The sequence below is a fragment of the Danio rerio genome, chromosome 11, assembly GCF_049306965.1.
Source record: "Danio rerio strain Tuebingen ecotype United States chromosome 11, GRCz12tu, whole genome shotgun sequence".
Lineage (NCBI taxonomy): Eukaryota > Metazoa > Chordata > Actinopteri > Cypriniformes > Danionidae > Danio > Danio rerio.
In genome coordinates, this window is record NC_133186.1 from 30,684,427 (window position 1) to 30,703,452 (window position 19,026).

Sequence of the window (19,026 nt, forward strand, 5' to 3'; positions counted from 1 at the left end):
CACTGCGTGTCAGGAGTGTCTTCTGAGGCGCAAGTCATTTATTAAATAAAGATTCACGCAGCTTCTCTTACTGCAGCAAATTCTATCTTTACTGTTGATATTTGGTGCCAGTTAATCAGGACGTGACAATTTTGTTCTCTTTAACTCATTGGATGGAAACGCTGCTTTGCTTGCATGTCTTATATGCGATATTCCAGTTTGAGCAGAAAGTTAATTGGCATTTTTGGATGAAAACATTGTTCCCTGATTTGTCAAGCCCATCATATTTGACCATTAAGCAACTGGTAGACAGCAAGTACATGCAGACAACCTATGCCAGAAGTGTCCAACCCTATTCCTGGAGATCTACCTTCAGGCATGTATTAGTTGCAACCCATAACAAACACACCTGCCTGTAATTATCAAGAACTGTTCAGGTCCTAATTAATTGTTTCAGGTGTGTTTGATCAGGTCTGGGGCTGAACTCTGCAGGAAGGTAGATCTCCAGGAACAAGGTTGAGCACCCCTGATCTATGCGGATGCTCAGTGAGCATGAATGGTCATGTAGAGTGTCATGCATTTTAAGCTGTTTGTTGGATGGAAAAAGTTTTTTAGGAACACATCAAAAACTGGATAAGGAGTATTTTCATTCTAAAACACATTTCCAAACAATTTTTTTTTTTTTTTGCGGGTCGAAGATGCCAGGGCAGTGTGAAAGGCAAGTGTAACAGCAACAAAATATGCCTTTAAATTAAAAACTCAGTGTAAATGGCATCTAAAACCAAAGTGTTAGGCTGAAATCCCCCTAAAGACATCCAAATGAAAGGTGTTTTCCTTTAAAACTCTTTTTTTCTTTTTTATTCAGATGCAGAATTTACAGTGACAGTAGTTAAAAGGTGATTGTTAAAAAACATTAAAGTACACATACAGTACAGCACAGCGATCAACTGAGGCTTCTTTTTTTCTTCCATTCTGTGTTTGTCCAACAACGCAACACAAAGGTCAGTGCTGACCTGCAAACAGTCCTGGAAATGCGTTCTGGCTCTCTGTCTTTTTTTCTTCTAACTCAATGCTCGTGAAAGAACAACTCCACAGCCTTTGTTTAATAAAAAACAGTTTGTTTAAAATTATGTAACACTTGAAACTCCTGTGTTATTCCTAAATCTCTCATGTCCGCCCCTTGAATGTATTCATGCAGGTGTAGGTTCCTGAGAATCTGTGGATTTCCTCCAGTGCACTCTGTGGTAGCATGCTAAAGTAAAGCCAGAAAAGATAATGAATGAGAGTTGCATATTTGCATAATGTATTCAGATCTAAAATGAAACTGTATTTGAAAATTAAAACACTGTACCTTTTGAGGATAACGAGTGCGTTCATGGTCCAGGGTAAGTAAACAAAGGCTGTATTTGTCCGAACAGCATCCACTGTTCTCTGTGCTACAACCTCTGGCTTTAGAGGAGGAAAAAGTTGCGGAAACCTGTATCAAAAAAAAAAAAAAAAAAAAAAAAAAAAATTATTTAAAACCACCTGTAGTTGCACAATACCGCAAGACACTCTAGACCATTGCCGTCTATGGAGGATTAGAGAGCTCTCGGATTTCATCTAATATATCTTAACGTGTGTTCTGAAGATTAATGAATGTCTTATCCATTAAGGCCCTGCTTATATTTGGTATCAAGATGCATTTTGGTTGACAAATAGACAAAGAAAACACATGCATGTTTACACCTGCTGCTTTAATCTCTATTTTTCCACTTTCTAGATTTCTTTTTAAGATTGGTATATATACAGTAAGGGTAGATCTTATGGGTCGATTTTTGCCCCATCTTTCTAATATAGCAAAATTAACTTATCAATGTACATATGAATGTGCAAGGAAATAAAAATTATAAGGAGCTTCTGATAGCTACAAAACTTTGCCAAATATTCTGGGTTTCAGTTAGAATCAGGAATGGTTAGAGAACATTGTGCTTTTTCTGTGTGTTTGTTTTTTCTTTCGAACCAAGCCTATGATTTCACACAGCAAAGTATTTAGCTTTCGTGATTCACCAACACAACTGTTTAAAAACATTGTCAGAAGGTGGAAAGGAGGCAGACTTGTGTGGTTGCTTGAATGCACCTAAACTTATCCATGTCATGTCAAGCAATCCAGTCGAATGTGTTTGCAATGTCTTCTGGAAGTAGTCAAAAGAATTGTAACCACTTGCACAGGTCTTTAGTGTAGTACTAGTGATTGGATTGAGAAAAATGTGTTTTTATATATCATCACCTTGAAATTTTAAGGTTCTATCTGTGTTCTGAATGATTTTGAGATATTGAGCTTCAAAGTTGTTTTATTTCATATTGCAAACAGTATGTGTGTAACATTTGTTTCATTCATTCATTTTCTTTTCGACTTAATCCCTTTATTAATCTGGGGTCGCCATAGCGGAATTAACTGCCAACTTATCCAGCATGTTTTACGCAGCAAATACCCTTCCAGCCGCAACCCGTCCCTGGGAAACATCCACACACAGTCATTCACTACGGACAATTTAGCCTACCCAATTCACCTATATTGCATGTCTTTGGACTGTGGGGGAAACAGGAGCACCCAGAGGAAACCCACGCGAACGCAGGTAGAACATGCAAACTCCACACAAAAACGGCAACTGACCCAGCCGAGGCTCGAACCAGGGACTTCTTGCTGTGAGGCGACAGCACTACCTACTGTGCCACTGTGTGGCCCGTAACATTTATTTTTTTTTAAATCAAAAGTCTTAAAATGTAACCATTTTATAAAAACATCCTATAATGTAAATAAGTTGTCAATTAATAAGAATATGTCAATAGCTCAATTTTGACAAAAATGTCAGATGAAACCTTATAATTCTAAGGTGACTAGGTGTAAACAAGACTGATAAGAAAAATACACAGTTTTGGTTAAATATATTGCAGACCTTATTTTACTTATTAATTGAAATACTTCATCATAAGCCATAGAAACAAACATATATATATATATATATATATATATATATATATATATATATATATATATATATATATATATATATATATATATATATATATATATATATATAGTGGCAAATTGATCTTCTGTGTTTGTTGCTTTTGTCCCAGGACTAATCCATAATCCATTGGGAATGATTGGATCATGGCAAAATGGAGCCAGATCAAATGAGTTTGCGAAAACAACTAGCTTATTAGCTATCTGCTTATTGATTGATACTATACCAAAAAAGAGTTTTTTGATGTAAAGTGAGTGTGTGTTTGGATAAAATGTTATGAGAAAATAGTTTTTGCGCTTATAATTTATTCAAAAAAAGCATCTCAATTAGGGCTGCACAATATACCGTTTCAGCATTGACATCGCAATATGCACATTTGCAATAGTCACATTGCAAAATATGCAATGATGAGTCTGAAGTATACTTGAGCAGGAGTTACAGAATTTTATTGAATCACAGTATTTATATGGAATTTATATGATTTATACAAAATAAATCTCTTACTTAGAATTGTTGTCTTGTTTCTAGTCCAAATATCTACATTTCAAAGCAAAAACAAGTATTTTACTTACCCCGCTGGCAGATATTTTAGCTTGTTTTAGGAAAAAAAACTCTTAATTTGGCCATATTTCTTCTGACGATGAACACAAAGCTTTATTTTTACTTGAACAATTTTTTTTTCTTATTTGGACTAAGATACGAGACAAAAATAAGTAAGAAAATATTTTCTTTGTATTGTGATTATTAAATTTCTGTACCTGAATACCGTTAGACTCCCCAGAAAACCATCAAACAGAGCTATTCAAAATATCTTGTGAAACTGCATTCATATCGCAATATTTAATCGCAGAAAAGGCGACGCAGTGGCACAGTAGGTAGTGCCGTCACCTTACAGCCCGAAGGTCTCTAGTTCATGCCTTGGCTGGGTCAGTTGGCGATTCTGTGTGGAGTTTGCATGTTCTCCCTGCGCTCGTGTGGGTTTCCTCCGGGTGCTCCGGTTTCCCCCACAGTCCAAAGACATGCTGTACAGGTAAATTGGGTAGGCTAAATTGTCCATAGTGTATGAGTGTGTGTGGATGGTTCCCAGATATGGGTTGTGGCTGGAAGGGCATCCGCTGTGTAAAAATGTGCTGGATAAGTTGGCGGTTCATTCCGCTGTGGCGACCCCGGATTAATAAAGGGACTAAGCCAAAAAGAAAATGAATGACTGAATAATCGCAGAAAAATGTTATATCGCAATATCAGAATTTTCCAATATCATGCAGCCCTAAACTCAACCATGCATTAACAAAGCATACACAGTCAATTTTAATGCCTCATTGAAATAATAGTCCTTATATTGACTGTCTAACCCACTGGAAACCTTTAATATGACTTTCTGCCAATTGAAGCCGGATAATCGGGAGAAAATCTAGGGTGGGATTTGAGCCATCTAGAATTTGCAGGACTGTGGAAAATCTGTTGAGTGTCTGTGTGTTTCCTAGGACTTAAAACATGATCTCACCTCACTCTCATGCCCTGAAACATTTCAGTGTTGGTGTGGAACGGGAGGACGGTGGTGCAGGCCACACCTGGACAGTCCAGCAGCCCCAGAGTCAAGCTCTCCATGAAGGCCAGTGAAGAAGCTTTAGATGTACAGTAATCTATAGCACCGGGGATGGGGGACAGTGACAGGATGGAGTTGACACACACAACATGGCCATTTTGGAGTTCCAGCATACGAGGCAGGAAGGCTTTCGTGGTCTGTAGACGAAAGTATTAATAAAAGGTGAGTTCAGCTACTGGAATTAGGAAGCTGGAAAGCAATGATGAAAGTTGTTAGTTATTCTATGTAATGTATGTAAAATATGTTTATACTATACTATGAAATGTTTAATATCTCATATAAATGTGTTCTTGAGGCCCTTTTATATCATTGGATTGTTTTAGTGTGCAAAAAGGCACTTGGCTATTGTTTGTTTTAGCAAAAGCAAATTGGTATTGTATTTTCTTTATGTATAATTTTTGTTTTTAATTTTTTTTCTAGCAATGTTTTTGACTTAACTCTATAACAATTTTAATAATATTTATTATATAGTAATTATATAAAAATAAGCTGAACACTTATTTATATCAGTTGATAAGAAATGATCATATTAAATTAAAACTGAAATAGCATAAGCTAAAACTAACAGGAAAAAAACAAATAGTGAATCATACCAAATATATATATATATATATATATATATATATATATATATATATATATATATATATATATATATATATATATATATATATATATATATATTCATTTCAACTAGAGCACCACATTTCTGTACTTACCCAAAACTGTCCCATTGTATTGATGTGTTGCGACTTGAGAAGAGCATCATCATCACTGTCCAGCAAACTCTTGCCATGCACCACTGCAGCATTATTAACCAGAATGGTCACATCTCCCACCTAGCATAAAAATAAAAGACCCACTACTAGTTATTCTCCTTTCCACAACAGATTATTTGTTCTCTTTTTTTACAGCCAGTCAGCGTCGCCATACCGCTGGTTCTTATCTAACCCAGACATTTTAAGTGAGCTATAATCTCTACTCGGGCTATGGGGGTGGAAGGCAAAACAGCTGTGATAAAGCCAGCACTCGGGTTATTAGAGGTTAGAGCCAACTGCATTATTTATAATTAGAAGTGTGCACTGAGTTTGAAATTCTTTTCCAAAATGTTTAAAATTTTAAAAAAATATATATAATTTTGTGTCGGTCACATTTACACACTGCCTCAGAAACCTATTCATAATCAAAAAGAAAATAATTATCTGCGCTTTGAGCATTTGAAGAGGTGTTTTAACAATTACCACCATTCAAGTGAATGACAAAATCCACATCTGATATGATCCATCTTCCACCAAATTTATCCCCCTCCTCTCTTTTTTTTAGAAGAGAAAGTCCAACAAAAAGATCCTCCACACTGGATCAAAACGGTAAACAAGGCAAGAATCAAAACACAGGAAAACAAACAGAGAGAATGCCTCGTAAAGTTTGTGTAAGAAACTTTGCAATGTGTGAATGAAGGTGAGATGTACGTATTTATGTCCAGATCCGATCATGTGATCGGAAATTGGGCCCGATTATGCAGTTTCAGACTTGATCAGAATCGGACGCTATACCTCCAGACTCAAAAAAATACACAAAAAAGAATTTTACATATCTATCTATCTATATTATCTATCTATCTATCTATCTATCTATCTATCTATCTATCTATCTATCTATCTATCTATCTATCTATCTATCTATCTATCTATCTATCTATCTATCTATCTATCTATCTATCTATCTATCTATCTATCTATCTATCTATCTATCTATCTATCTATCTATCTATCTATCTATCTATCTATCTATCTATCTATCTATCTATCTATCTATCTAATCATTATTTTTTAACATATCTATAGTTATGCGGAGGCACAGAGTTTTCTTGACTACACAGAAACAGCAACGCGTGCAGCATGACATAACTTTGTCGCAGAGATGCTATTGGTTAAATGTCGACAAAGTATAACACAGAAGCATCTGGAAGCAGAAAGCATGAGTATGTCTGTGGTTTGGAGGTATGATAAAGTTGAATGCGACAACATTGCCATGCAAACTGTGAGATGTGTAAACTTGGAATTGCCTCCCGGGAATTTTAAGTTGAGGTTCTTTTTTTTTTTTAATTTGTTTTTATATTATATTTTAAAAATATTTACTGTTCTACTAAAGTCCAAGGATAAAGAATTGATGGTATTAATTACTTGATTGTTTAAGCTACCTCACAGACGTGATCTGTTTGTTAACAGAGTTGTTAAATGTTAAAATAAAGTGAATTACATAAAAAACAAGGAACATCCTGAATCTGTTTCTTAGCTCTTCTTTATTCTTTTTTATGTATTATAGAAGTATCGGATCGGGTTTCAGTATCGATAGATACTCAAAATCAAATGAATAAGACTCAAGGGCAAAAAACAAAACAAAAACTAACTGATCGAAACATCCCTAGTACTTATAGTCCTTGTAATCAGTGAATCGTGAGCTACAGCTGTGAATGTCTAGATTATTGTCAGCTGCTGTAGGAGTTGATGAGTGCACAGAGTTCTGGGGGTTGTAGTTCATTCGGAAGTAATCTCCAATAGAGAAAACATTGTTGGCGATTAGAATAGACTACAGAAAGTAATTGCCACCTGAGACAACACCACTGGCGATCACAACAACATACACACACGCACATACAAACACATACCAAAAAAAGTCAGACAAAGTTTTTTAAAGAAATATTTCACCACAAAATGAAAATGTACCCACAATTTACTCATTCTCCAGTGACTACAAACGTATGGTAATGTTTTTTCTGTTGAACGTGAAAGAGAGATGGTAAGTTGGTAATCAGTAGCCACTGACATAGAAAAAAAATACTATACTATACAATACCACAAACATTCCTCAAAATATCTTCTTTTGTGTTCAACAGAAGAAAACTCAAACACTGTTGGAACCATTTGAAGGAAAAGTAAATACTAACAGAATTCATTTTTATTTTGAGTGAACTATCAATTTAATCAGATAACTCAGAGTATGATATTATGGTGCATATTGTACCTTTTCTCTGACAACCTTGGCTTGCTTGTAGACTTCTTCCCTGTTGGCCACATCGCAAACGAAATAATGACACTCTGTCCCCATGAGGGTGATCTCCTCACAAGTCTCCTTCAGACATTTTTCCGTCCGGCCCCACAGAATTAGCTGTTAAGAAAAAAGGTGGAACAAAATATAAAACTAGCCAGATATATGTAATACTGGCCATGCATCATCTTTCCAGAAAGCTAAAGCAAAATACGTCACCGCTCAAGTCTTTAGTCCTGTCTCAAAGTAGATTTAATTTGTCAGTTGTTGTGTTTTAACGGTCTTTGCTAATTTATCATGACTTGTATTCTTCATTGTGGGTGTTTACTTGTAAACACAAGAGACTGTGTGACCTACAATTCTAGCCAAATGTTTGACATGAAAAGCATGAGTCAGAAGATAATCTGTTTTTGCATTTTTGTATGTCCTTTTTAAATGAAAAACATTTCCTTGGAATGATGAATGAACAGTTCTGATCTTTGATTACACAATCGGGTCGAATCAGTGTAAGTACCATGTTTATGAGATTATAACTTGTAAAGAGCATTTGCGTCTAGGGCTGGCCGATAAACAGTATTATATTGAATGGTGACAAAATTGATGTCAATAACTTTTTAAATAAATTCTGGACTTTTTTTTTTACTCTATATTGACCCAAAAGCCAATCACACTTTAGAAATGTACAACAATGGGAATCTAAAAATGTGTTAATATTAGAGATGTATCGAATCGAACCACTGAAAACTTATCGGCTGAAAATGTTGTACCGTTTAATAGACCCTCTAATTTTTGTTGCTTCAGTCATTGTTGGGGTACTCTTTTTAAATCTGTAAGCATTAACTACTTTTATCTGAAATATATATATATATATATATATATATATATATATATATATATATATATATATATATATATATATATATATATATATATAAATGTCGGTATTGTTCAGTATGGAAAATAATTATAGAGATTGCATTTTTGCCATATCACTAGCCCAATTTGCATCCTTTTAGGACTGATTACAACTTATAAATGTGATTTGTGGACAAAAAAACAGTACAACTTGTACCATGTGACCACTGTTTAGTCATATTCATTTAGGTGCTTGTTTGGACTAATTCCTTGTTAATTCTAATTACTAGTCAATTCCAAACCACTCCAAAACAAACATAACAAATCCTATCATCTGAAAATGAATGTTAATTACATCATAAACAAAGTATTAATGGATCAATGCGACTGTATGGCTCTATTGTATTTCAGTAAAATTAACTATTCATTATTTAAATAAAGCTTAGTAACTTTAAAGCTGCCCTAAATTGTCATATGTTCAAAATTCACTGTAAACCAATGTGTTGTGTATCATTGGTTTATTTAATGCCAGTTTAACAACACATATTCATATGAAGAATAGTAGTAAGCATTGTAAGAACAGAAGCAAGAGTGAGGCTGTTTGTTAAGAGAGAAGGATTAAGAGAGATGACTGTGTGAATGGATTTGCTGGGACAGAGAACATGGGGGGCAGTGATTGGTCAATTAGATTTGTCAGTCTGAGAGGTCAAGGAAAGGTAATGAAATCAGTGATGCTGCCTCATCATCTCTCGCAGACAAATTCTCATAGAGATTACACAGCCTGCTGGGCATACGGACCCAGCCATTTTCTGCTTCAACAGCCTCATGATAATGTGTGTGTATGTGTGTGCGGGGATCCATTTGGCCGCAGAAGTTAGCCTAATAAGAGAAAACCACCCTTTGAGCATATCCTCATTTGGAGACATTATTTGTAAACAGATTTGTATTTATTATTTTAGCTCAACTGTGGTTTGTTTACATCAGTATTATATTGGTTTATTAATGTGTGGGTCAAAAAAGACGTTTTTTTAAAGCATCACAACAATAAAAATGTAATGCAGCTTTAAATTTAATGTTTTTAATATACATTAAAATATATCCTGTTTACATGTTTAACCTTATTGATTATATGACTATTACACATTTTGAATGATTTACAGAATATATACAATACATTTTATGGCAAAAATATCATCACGCATATTTAAAACTAGAATCTTTTTAAATAAGTATTTCAACAATATTTTGACATTTCATTTTCACAAAGTTATTTGAAACATTAAACAATTTGCTTGCAATTAATATCTAATCTACATTTATAGTCACGTTTCTAAATTTTATTTGATACAAGCACCAAATCTCTTGATTGTAATTTTATTTAACAATATAAACTAGTCAACTCTAGTCATGTAATTACTAAACTGATATAAAATTAAAGTTTGTTATATTGTTCATATCCTGATTTCTGAAGCAAATATACGTCCAAATGTCCATCACAAACTAGTGAGAGCAAATATTTTAATACTTTATAATAATGGCTAGGGATTCAACGGTTTACCAGTTTCGCTTTTTTATTATTATTATTTCTAAGAGGGTTTTACCTTTATTTGATAGGATAGTAGTGAATTGACAGGAAAGCATGGGAGCAGAGAGAGGGGAAGGATCGACATAAGACCACAAGGCAGAATCGAACTCTGGTTGCCGCAAGCACCGGAGTGCATGTGTCCACGCACTAACCACTACACCACTGGCGCCGACAACCAATTTCACTATTAACCACACTTTAATTCGTCATGCTTAAATAATTGTAAAAGCTTCTCAACACCGTGTTTCTGCATGGAACAAAACACTAAACAAAATTATCCTAACTATTCACTAGTTTAAAGTTCTGAGCTTGTACACAGAGGCGAATATCCACACACACTGGAATAAAGGCTGATTTTAACTATGGTTGAGGCTATTGACTAAGGGCTGTTCACATGTCCTGTCTTTTGCGCTCGTAAGTTTTTTATTTCCAATGGAGGCGCACCGCTTGCGCACACACATATCGGCAGTGACGCGCATGCGACGAGCTCACGATATCCAGGTGCACCTATAGTTGTTTACTGAACAGCAAAAAACGACACTTTAAAGTAGGGCTGCACAAAAAATCTGACATTGCAATATTTTGTTTTGCTGCGATTTAAAATGTGATATGAAAACAGTTCAACCAGATGGCTTAAATAGCTTTATTTTTGAAAAATATTTTCTTTATATTGGTTGGATTGATTTTGAAAGGATGTGAATCATGTATAAAAAAAATAAAATTGCAAGAATAATTACAATAGAGTAAACAAAAAAGTAAATAAACAGTTCTTTATGGTTTTCTGGAGAGTCAAACAGTATTTAATACAGAAATATAGTAATGTAAAATAACACTGTATAGTCTTCATTGCATTAATAAATCAGTAAAAAAAATCTTTATTAAAGTGTCAAATGTTTTAAGTTATTGTGCCCAAATGCTTTACACTTTCTTGAAATGGGGATATTCATGCTGAAACGATATTGTGCAGCCCTACTTTAAAGTTTAATGAAATTTCATGTGGTTTACTGCACTAATGGTGTTTTGAATGCATAATAATTGTGATAAACATTATTATTCCTCAGACTATAATCATATAATCAAAATCTATAATCGTTGAATCCCAAATTATGGCCAGTAATAGCCATGCCCACTAATAAGGTTGATTACTTCTGCATCAAGCTCACGCGTATGCTCTGGCTCAGCCTACGTGTAGCTCTCGACGTGTCTGTCGGCGATGCTGATGCGCACCTTTAAAAAATTTAACTACTGTTGCAAACAATGCGTAGCGCAAGCACTGTGATTGGTCGGATTGGTAACGTAGACTTACCATTTTCCGAACACTTTCTGTAAACTTACTCTTTCAGTAGTTTTTGAGAAAAGGGGGAAAGTACTGCCTCCACATGTGTACAGAATATTATAGGTATTAATGATGTTCCGTACACAATTAAAATAGTGTTACGTACATGGCGCATAACTTTAATTCACCGGCAAAAATGGTCATTAGTTGAAGAAAAAATCATGTCAGAATATACTATTATTGTGTGTAAATGTGCTTGAAGTTAATGTTATATTTAATATTTTTTTATGAAAGATTGCAATAAAAGAACCTTACAATCATTTAAGTTTTAGATTTAGCTTTTTTTTACTACAGAGTGGCAATTTAAAATATTAAACAAGTTAGCGCTAACTTAACTGACCTTTTATGAATATAAACATCATCAATGCACAAAGATGATGGGCAAATAGCATTTGAAGCCTGTCTTTCAGGCTCCCTGTGGCAGATTTGCGGCGGGGTTATCATCACTCACAAATGACGTTTAAATATCCCCATTTCAAAACAGTCATACATTCAACAAATTGTGATAACATGATTTTCATTTCAAAAACAATGTAATACTGTGTTATGCATATATTAAATTAAAATGCATATTTTCCTTGCTCTAAATGTCTCCCTCCCAAGCGTCACTTGCACCTTAAGCTTGCCCACAGTTCATTTTCAAGTGCATTGGGTTGACGTAGCAAACTTACAGATATTTTTTGGAAACATTTGGTAGGAGAGTCTCTGTTGTGATCAGGGATGAAAGAGCGAAAAACAAAAATTACACAGAAAAATAGCTTGTCTACGACTTGTAAGTATTTATTCAGAGATTGGTTTTAAAATGTAATCTGTATACACATTAATGTTGTGTATGGAATATGGTTAGTCTAGGTTAATGTTGACGAGTTCGTGTAGAGGTGGGACCCACGCGATGGGAGCGAGTGTTTACGAGTGTCGAGTCCCGTGAAGGAGGTCCAGATGGAAACTCTTGTTTTGTTTACCTTATGATTAAAGTTGTTGCGCATTCGCCTCAAAATGAGCGAGTTTGAGCCACTTTTGTATTAAGGTAGTGTTCAGAAAAAAACAAAACACCCTTGGAGAAACTCGACACAGAGGAACACAAAAACCTGCTGCCAGCTAGCGTTTCGGAAGGGCTATTGCAGAGGAACACAAACAGCATGCAGAAGCATAAATGCAAGACTACACGCAAGGCATGCGTAATGGGTCACGCCGATCACTCGTAAGATTCTGACGGTGGGGTAACCTTGAATAAAAATATTACGGTTTCACAGTATTGTGATTACTGCTCTAAAATATATTCTTTTTAAATGTCTGGGTAAAAAAAAAAAAAAAATTTCTCTTTTGAACGCTATTTTAAATATTTAAAATATTTTGGAGCAGTAAACATGTCAGGCTAAATGAACTACTGACTTCTGCTGTCTTCATTTGTGTCTATTTAAATTTAATTTAAAACAGCATCTTTTCTGCTAAAGAAATTGTTGTCCTAAAAAAAAAAAAAAAAAAAAAACGTAAATAAAAAAATTGTACACATACCTACATACGGTATTGCAGAACATTTTTATGGCTTTAAAACCTTGACTTTTCAAAACCCTGGTATACCTTGAAAGCGGTTATCATCCCATGCCTACACAGGAAGTATAAACCAGGCTTAAATGTTCAATTTTACTGTTAGGTAAATCCAGGGTCTGGTTTAAAATTTTAATTCTCAAAAACATTAAAAATGGACTGCAAAATACTCAAGTACAGTAACCTCACTCAGACTGCTGCATGTTTGTCACTGAAGAATGGTTCACATTTATTGGCCATGGCTGCTTGTAATTGGTCCAATTACTTCTCTTTTTTGTGAAAGGATTTGTGGAAATTTCCAGCCTCTGAGCATGTGGTGTTTTCATTTTGTTAAGTATGCATTTCAGCCGGCTTCATGGAAAAGTGGAGTCATTACTGGGGTCAGTCTGAAATGTGAAGAAACTTTACGCACCAAAAATTGAAGAAGGTTGGATTTCTGGTTAAATGCATTATGTCCAGATAAAGATTTTAAGTGACCTAAACTAATTAACCTAAACCGTTATACGCGTATATCCCTATCAGTGATGAATGAGGCAAAAGATGGTCTGATCTGCAGGTGGTTTCACCTTTTTGGCCTAATGGATGCCTGTGTGTTTTAGCACAGGCCTGTTTTATATTCATGGCCTTTGAGCTAATTACTGAGAAGGTCTTGATTAAGCTTATAATAGGATTTCACAACAATCTTGATATTTCTGTCAGAGAACAAGAGCTCACAAGGTGGTCTCCCATACAATCCCACTATGAGCTTCATCTGCACACATCACATTAGCAAGTCTTATCACTCAAGTCCTTAGAGTAGCAATGGCTGAGTGCACTGCATTAGCATATAATATGCGAAAATAAGGAGCAAACAAACCGTGCTTAATCCAGTCCTGTGAGGATACACATTGTGTTTCCTTAAAGATAAACACACAAATAATCAGTGCTATGTATGTGAAGCTCTTATGAGTAGCTTTGTAATCCGGCGCCTCATTTATAAAATGTTGCACAGAAAACGTTTTAAATTTGTTCTAGCATAATTTCGCAGAAGGGTGTAAGTGTGATTCAGAGAAAACGAATGTGCGTACAAAAACCTGTGAGTATGCTACTCTTCCAGATGTGGCATTTATAAATAGAAAATTATCTTGAAATTGTGTGCAATTGACTGCTGTCAGATCTACATATTTAATGTTATTACCATATAAAAGAGCACTCATCTATTTCAGGGATTTAAAGGAAAAAAAAAAAAAACTTGTGGCCGAAATACAGGCTCACATAATCACATAATAAAATAAGTATATTTTTTGTAAATAATACTTGATTATGGTCACTGGTTTAAAAAAAACTGCATATGATTTGGCATTTCTTTATACTAAAGTTTGCTAATGCTATAAGTTTAACAATTATTACATTATATTACAGTAGGTCAAAATGTAAAAAAAATCAAATGATGGGTTATTAAAGACAACATTAATAATTGGCACAAAAGTTTTTCTTAAGTTTGATGGAGAAAATATTTTATTTTGAAGACAGAAACTGAGTGAAGATAACAAAAACCTTGTATAATTAGTTACTGAATAACAATTAGTTGCAGTTGGTTTTCGATATTGTTGCAAGACCTAAAGTATAATTTGCCTAATTGCACACAAAGACACACTACCGGTCAAAAGTTTGGGGTCATTAGGATTTTTAAACGTTTTAAAATAAGCTTCTCCTGCTCACCAAGACTGCATTTATTTAATCAGAAATAAATAAAAAAATTTAAACTGTGAAATGTTATTGCACTATAAAATAACTGTTCAAAAGTAGTTTATAATTTAATTTAAACATTTACTCCAGTGATTTTAATGATGAACTTTCAGCTTACTCCAGTCTTCAGTCACATGATCCTTCAGAAATCACTCTAATATTAATTATTAACATTGTAATTATTAATATTATTATTTTTAATGATAATAGTAATAAAAGCAATAATGACTGGAAAAAAACACATGAAAAAAAAGAACTGACCCCAAACTTTTGACCAGTAGTGCAGGTCTACATTAATGTGTATCCAATTTAAAAATGGTCTTTGTCCATACACACATAGTTTTTCCTAAGGCTTCTCATACAACATGAAATATTATAAAAAAAATTGGTCCCACTTTATATTAAGTGTCCTTAACTACTATGTACTGACATCACAAAATAAATACAATGTACTTACTGTGTTTATAATGTATTTGAGAACACTTGTGGTGCTTTTGAGTTGGGATAGAGGTTGGGTTATGGACAAGTTTGGTGGCATGGGTAGGTTTAAGGGTGGTTAAAGGTGTAAGGGATGGTCAACAGTGTATTTACAAATGTAATTAAAAATGTTTATTACAGATGTAATTACATACATGTATTTAATCAAGCACAGTAAGTACACAGTAAGCACAGTAAGTACACAGTAAATACATGTATTTACATTGTAACAAACTATTAATTCCTGTGTAAGTACATATTAGTTAAGGCCACTTAATATAAAGTGGGACCAAATTTTTTTTCCAAATTCCTTCACATGGAACAGAATTGCTGTCTTAGATTGTGTTGACAATTGCAGTTCAGTTTCCTTAGCATTCCCACTGTCATACTTAAGACTGAAACTAAATCTGAACTGATCTTGATGTGCTGGTTTTATGTGCAAATACACACGATAGTATTTCTTTTATCTGAGAACACATGAAGAGGTTATAAAATGTGTAAATAGTCAAAACAGTGTTTGGAATTCCTTAAACAAAAAGTCTGCTGCAACGAGGCAGCATTTCCTATGCCTGCAGTGCACCAAACTGTAAAGTGCCGTCTATCTCCTAAAATGATCACGAATGATTGAGCATGCTTGAGTAATCCATTTTTACGGCTGCATCTTGTAAATTCACACCCTGTTTTGGTCCAGTCTGCATTCACATTTCAGTCAAAATGGATCAGTTTGTTTCAAAGTAGACCAAGACTCAACTTTTCAGAAGCATTGATCTGCTTTTTGAGCCCAAGTGTATTAACACTTATTCTACTGGACTGCAGTAATCAAATCGAAGTTTGATTTAATCAAACTTAACCTCTTTGTGCTCAAGTCTGAACACAATCTTAGTGTGGACAGTAGTCTTAAAACAGATAGCCCCTTCAAATGTATCTAGATAAGTGTAAACATAGCCCAAGTAATCCACTTTACTCCCTACTGAATGGGTCTGTATGTGGACGGGGGCGCAAGGAGTTCAGGAGGCAGTCGCCTGCCGCTGTCTAATTAGTGTGGAGACAGAAGGGTCAGTCACAGGGCACTGCCCAGCTGGGAGCTGTATGGTCCCTGCCACCCTCCCCCCAGCCCATACACATGCAGAAAGCAATTTACATAGGGCTCACTTCCTTCACACTTCCTTAAGCCATCAGCCATGAGACCACATGGATGGTCACAGATGACGGTGCTTCTGTAACTTCCAGAAGTTCTTTTTTTGGTTCTTCAAATCACTGTTTAGGGTATGGCTAGTGGTTTATGACACCACTCTTGCAAGATATTTCCAGTGTTAAATTGCCATGCAGTGAGGACTTGCTGACTTCTTGGACCTCATAATAACAGCCTGCTTTCTGGAAAATTACAACCTCCACTTTGAGGTGAGGGTGGTCAAGTTAACTCTGAGCCTGTGCATTTATGATTCTTGGCTTTTTAGCATTCCTTAAGAATAGGCTAACTGTTAAGACAGCGACTGCAGGTGTCTTTTCCTTGAGCTTTCACACCTTGACAATGGCTAACAATGGGGTGTTGACAAGCACGGTGGCTTCCTTTAACACACTGCTGCAAAGCTGCTTCTTTTAAAGACCTTTGCCCCATGATGATGTAAAAGGTGAGTTGTGTCAGCGAGCATTCAGGGATCTAAGGTCTGAGAGTGGTAAGGTTTGCGCTAAGGCTTTTATGATGGGCTTTATTTAGTCTCGTACACACAACCTTCTCAAGGGGGAAATGTTTGTAAATCAAAGTAAAGCCTTGGGTGTAATGCCGCCAAACACTGGGGCCCCTGTCACTGTGGTTACAGAAGTTATTAAGCCCTGTTTATTACAGTTGGGCCACTGGGTCTATTTATAATGCAATGTCTTGGGTGGGTGAGGCAGCTGAGACATTTCTTCCCAGCTTATGACTTTCAGCACACAGTCTCGTTTCATTAGATTCTGACTGCTGAGACAATTATATATATATATATATATATATATATATATATATATATATATATATATATATATATATATATATATATATATATAATTACACCACTGCCAATATGAGATTTAATATAGGCATGCAATACTCCAGACAGAGTTTGTAATGGAATAAAGATTCATAGAGAAAGGCAGATGCCTAATATTTCAAGATTTTTGCCAAGGTCAAAGCTTTTGGCACCCTGAACTTCTTGGGCCACTGGCCCCTCTAGAGGTTTTTCAACTAGACCCAGTAATAATTTGAACATCAGAGCTGTCAAAGTTTGAAAGATGGGTATTTTTCCATCAAATAGCTGTTTAAATGACCCAGTTGAACCAGACATTGGGTTCCAGTTCTACATTTTGATTGGTTTGTTGACCAAAGAGGTCATGACCTATGCACTGTTGAGACAATGGGCTTATGAACAGGGAGCATGCAGGGTGATACATTGCAAAACAAAACAAACTCATCCATTATTAGACTAGTGATTTGTTGATGTGGATTATCCTACACAAATGACCACATCTAAAACAGAAGGTATTGTTACAACAAAAAGACAGATCACACATTTTCATCATTGTTAAACTACTGTTTCCATGCATTTATTTGAAAATATTGGGAAAAAATCCTTTAAATAAACAATTAAGGAAATACTATAAATTTGTTTCATTTATGTTTTAAATGTTTACTTTTATGTCTACAATTTCAAAACAATTTTAAAGTTTCACGCCAAATGTTTTTTAAGAGTGGGACAGAAATGCAAAACCCTCTGGGATAGTGACAATATTATGTGGCGAAATTATTGTTTACATTAATAACAGTTTTACTTCTTTGTTATGTGCCAAATAGCGCATGAATGTGTTATTAAAGTTTAAGACTATGGTAACTATATTATAACTATTCTAACACCACATTGGCACTGTTTAAATAAAGTGCACAACTTAAATATGACACACATACAGCCATATGGCCAAAATAATGTTACAAAGGACTTACCTTTTTAGCTCCACGCACGGCGAACTCCTTAGCCAGGTGACGGCCAATGCCCCGTCCGCCACCCGTGATAAGCACTACATCTCCGGTCAGATCTCTCCGCCTGCTCGGTAGGAACCAGCACACGGTCGCCTTGACAGTATAGTATAGTATCTGAATAGGTAAGAGCACCACGCAGCCCAGCGCCTTCAGATCCATTTCACTCCGTCTCAGTGTCCGCTTATCTCAGTTCTCGCCTGGAACAATTGCCGAACTAATTGAATCCTTGCTCGGAGCGATCACCTTTACTCCTATTTAAATGAGTGAATAGGGCAATTCGCCTTATTTTGCAGAGCTGACTCACTCTTAATAGAGTGAAACGCGGTCCAAGGCAGTTCATGTGCGCCTCTGAGGAATATCTGTCATTTTGCGCACCTTTATTCCGACATAAACTCTTTATCCACGGAGCTCTTGCTGCGACAAGTGTGCGCTGCTGTTTTGCACCGGAGACTGAGTCCTGTCGCTACTGACAGCGGCCAGAGTCCAACTATGACGATACCTCGGGTCTGATAGGGGTTTTAAAGAGACTATTTATCTTGATTGACAGCTGGAGGACTGACAGAAGTATTGCTTTATCAACGGTTGGCGTGAGGGTTTCTTTATGACGGCTGAGTCTCCTCCCCCAGAAGTGGTGCCACAGGCAATTTCGCTGCCTTTCAACCTGTGCTTATCGTATCTAGTGCTGGCTGGGTTATTTTGATTCATTCCAGTGATTCGAATCTTTTGAATCAGTTCGCTATGATTTGTTCACATTACTGCAAAGTTGTAATGAGTCCTTGAATCATTGATGAGTCGACTCAAATGTCTACAAAACAAAATTATAAATGACTTTTAACTATT

General features: G+C 35.5%; 1 protein-coding gene across 1 annotated transcript; it reads right to left on the minus strand.

The window, feature by feature from the left end:
* Nucleotides 1-824: 824 nt before the first annotated feature.
* On the minus strand, nt 825-18,761 carry dhrs3b (dehydrogenase/reductase (SDR family) member 3b). The gene is given in 6 exon segments (NM_001006070.1): nt 825-1,231; nt 1,331-1,456; nt 4,495-4,733; nt 5,316-5,435; nt 7,621-7,764; nt 18,151-18,761. Coding segments are annotated over 6 exon segments (909 nt in total). The 5' UTR covers nt 18,346-18,761; the 3' UTR covers nt 825-1,146.
* Between the last annotated feature and the right edge of the window lie 265 nt (nt 18,762-19,026).